The sequence below is a fragment of the Lagopus leucura genome, unplaced genomic scaffold (genome assembly GCF_019238085.1).
Source record: "Lagopus leucura isolate 7727_CA_CO unplaced genomic scaffold, USGS_WTPT01 Super-Scaffold_100019, whole genome shotgun sequence".
NCBI classification, from domain to species: domain Eukaryota; kingdom Metazoa; phylum Chordata; class Aves; order Galliformes; family Phasianidae; genus Lagopus; species Lagopus leucura.
The window spans coordinates 5,217,202-5,220,467 of record NW_024962273.1 but is presented as its reverse complement, the minus strand read 5'-3'; the positions used below and the strand labels follow the sequence as shown (position 1 = coordinate 5,220,467).

Below are 3,266 nucleotides of genomic sequence, written 5' to 3'. Positions count from 1 at the left end.
AGGTTGACTCATAAAGTAAGGAAGTTTTTAACAGACAAACTTCTTCAAGCCTACAAAAAGAAAATCATGTTTGGAAGATGTGTTTGTAGAAATCTATACCTGCACACACACTGACACAATACCAAAAATGAGCAAGTGCTCTGTATAAGGAGTTTGAACTTGAAGAATCAATGCCAAAGCAAAACAAAAATAATAATCTTGCAGCAATTTGAAAGAAAAGTAATGATGGAAAATGTCTAAAGCCATTAAGTTCTTCTCAATCCACAAAAGTACAGCATGTAGCTTCCAGCAGGTGAGTGGGGTGTGGGCTCACTGAAACTTCAGTAGCTTCAGTATTTTCCTCAACTTGGATTTTTAAGAAATGTAGTGCAGGCTTTCTAGGTACTGTGTTGTTTTCTCTCTTTTCTTAGGTCAAAATAAGGCAGTGTGCATTGGGAAGGTGAGGAAAAAAAACCAAAACGGTGCTTTTGCACAAGCAATACACCAAGATGTTCTTGCTAATAGTTGTTTATGATATATGCCAGAATTGGCTTTGTGCTTTAAATCTCCCCTGAGCCTCTTCTCCTCCAGACTGAACAACCCCAGATCCTCCAGCTGCTCCCCATAGGTCTGTGCTTCAGACCCTTCACAGTGCAGATCCTCAAATTTGGCTGCGGAGGAGAACTGAACAACTGGCACAGGGGAGGCGAAAAGGGCAGTTGTTTTTGGAGCACTTCTCAGTGGTACTGTTACAAGCTTTTAAAGAATAGAAAGTAATTCACAAAGTAAAAAGAATAATAAAGGGCTAACTAAATATAAAAGGCCTTGGGCAACCTGCTCTAGTTGTGGTGTCCCTGTTGATTGCAGGGTAGTTGGAATAGATGGCCTTCAGAGGTTCCTCTCAACTCTAAGGATTCTATGATTGTGTATATAACTATGTAGAAGACAGCAGCTATATTTTCAGTCCACCACTAGTGGGCCTTATATGTCTAGCTTGCCACTTTATTCATGGACAAAAACCATCCCATGCACATCTGCTTTTTAGTTTTGTTGAAAAGCAAGCACGCAGTATGCAAGCTAATAAATGGCAGGGAGACAGGTGATACCAGTGTTGTACAGGCACAACATAGGAACTGCCTGGGTAATGGGTAATTTTAGAGAGCCCTTGGGAACCCCCCTCTATCACACAGTTGCTGCCAGTCATACCAATACCCGTTGCTATTAGGAGGGCTGGGGGGGAGCTGCTCTGTTAAGAAGGGAAAAGCATCACGTGCTGCCGGGCTGGGGCACGAAGTGCTGGCAGTGGGAGCTTCCCACACACCAAAGGAACGTTTCCCTGGGGCTGCTGATGGGGTCGTGCGGAGGAGTGGGCGGCCTCGTGTCAGCCCCTGCCGGCGGTGCGTGGGGCGGGTCAGGTTCCACCATGTGACACAGGTTGGGGAGGCAACGGGGCCGCCGGGATGCTCAGGTTTAACGTTTCTTGTGCGAAAATAGCTGCTGTGCCAGGTGCAAGCGTGTCCGCAGGGTTCGGTTTCATGCTCACGGTGCCCACGAACAAACCCGCAGAGGCGCAAACCGAAGCGCGAGGGCTGAAGAAGTAACTGTCGGAGGGCGCTGCAGGATTCTGCTTCCCTCCGCCGCGAGCTTCTCGGTCTGCAGCTCACACCGCCAGCGGCCCCTCGGCCTCTCGGTGCTGCGGGAGGGAGAGCAGGGCAGGTTAGAGGCAGCCCCCCCCAAGCCCATTAAAGCCCGGCTGCCCGCACATCCCCACCGGCCCTCACCCTCTTGCGCTGCTCGCTGAGGCAGAAGGTGCAGATGGGGCGCTGCGGGCAGGGCTGCGGGGCGGCGGGGCTCTGCAGTCGCAGCACGTTGGCCAGGTGCGAGATGTAGCTGGAAGCCAGGCGCAGCGTCTCCACTTTGGACAGCTTGCGGTCTGCCGGCTCGGTGGGGATGAGCGTCCGCAAGGCGCCGAAAGCCGTGTTGACGCTGTGCGTGCGGTCCCGCTCCCGGGCGTTAGCCGCCGCTCGCTGCCTGCCGCCTCCCTCCCTTCGCCTCCTCCGCCTCCCGCCGTTCCCGACCGGTGGTCGCCCCGCGGTTCCGCCGCCGTCTCCTGCCCGTTGCTGCCCGGCGCCCGCCGCCCCGTCGGCGGCCTTCATGCTTCCTGCCGCCGCGCCGCCGCCCCATGACTTTTATGCGCGCCGGGTGCTCGCTCCGCGTGCTGCCGCTATCCGCGGCCGGGGGCTGCCGCACCTGTCACAGCGGCCCGGCGGCGGCTCCCGGGGTGAGAAAGCGACGCTGCGCCGCAACCCGGAGCCCGGGGGGTGCGGGAGGACGAGCGGCTGCGCCCCTGCCGTGTCCCACGACAGGGGTGGTAGCGGCAGCGAGCGGGTCGCTTTGCCTTCCCCGGCAGCCGCCGTGCCTACACGCAAATCCGATTTCTTATTCTGTTCCTAATGCGTGCCTCCCTCAACCATTTTATTTATTAAAAGGTCATTGTGAGCACTAGTTTATTACCACCTCTCTTTTCCATGTGAGTTTGACAAGCCTGTCTGCACTCGCCAACTCGGCAAAGGTCACGCCGCAGGTTTTCTGGAATGAATAATCTCTACCTGATTAAGCGTCCTCAACGGACTGCTGAATGCTGTCCCAGAAGCCTGTTTGTGGCAGTGGTGGTGTCTAAACGCGAGTCCTTCTCGAAGCAGGACTGGATGAGCAGCCATTCAGTGTTAATGGCGGGCACGCAGTTGGATGGGGCAGCTCCCTGGGACATGGACATCCATGAGCAGTGTGTGTTGTACCACAGCCATGCCATAGCATAACGATGAGCAAAACTGACCTAATGCAGGTTTTTTTATTTATGATGTGTATATAAAACTCTCCCTTACTGTCCAGCACAGGCTGCAGAAGTGTAGGGTTGGATTGTAGTGCTGTTGACCCAAAGCAGTTGCACTGGGGTGCAGAGCAGGGTGAGGCCCTTCACCTGCTGATGCTGGGGAAAAGCAGCGTTCAAAAAGCAGCAGCTTTCCCTAGAGACGTAAATATAGCTGTTAGACTTCCATAGCACTACAGGCTCTAGCTTAGCTGTTGCAAAGTGAACGATCTAGAACATTCTGAAGTTGAATTTCAGTGCTCATGATGACAGTGTTAATTTCCGCAGAAAAGATGTCCCCATGCAAGCTAGCATTGTTTTCCACGTGGGTTTCTCCAGTTTTGTTGCATGCAATATTTCTAGAGTGAAATACTGGCTCTGTTGCAGTCAATGACAAAACTGCCATTGACTTTAATGG

At 53.2% G+C, this 3,266-nt stretch overlaps 1 protein-coding gene across 1 annotated transcript; it reads right to left on the bottom strand.

Annotated features, from left to right (window-relative positions):
- Window positions 1-965: 965 nt before the first annotated feature.
- Window positions 966-2,135, bottom strand: LOC122183716 (basic helix-loop-helix transcription factor scleraxis-like). Its single transcript, XM_042877972.1, has 2 exons — window positions 1,761-2,135; window positions 966-1,672 (listed from the first exon to the last, which is right to left on the bottom strand). Exons 1-2 carry the CDS (start codon window positions 2,133-2,135, stop codon window positions 1,640-1,642), a joined length of 408 nt encoding a protein of 135 aa, XP_042733906.1. The 3' UTR covers window positions 966-1,639.
- Window positions 2,136-3,266: the final 1,131 nt, after the last annotated feature.

Bases quoted from the DNA above. Each gene is read 5' to 3' on its own strand.
- LOC122183716 (XM_042877972.1), bottom strand. From the start codon at position 2,135: ATGAAGGCCGCCGACGGGGCGGCGGGCGCCGGGCAGCAACGGGCAGGA. The intron at 1,673-1,760 runs GTGAGGGCCGGT...TCCCTCCCGCAG, and splicing joins TCAGCGAGCAGCGCAAGAGG to CACCGAGAGGCCGAGGGGCC.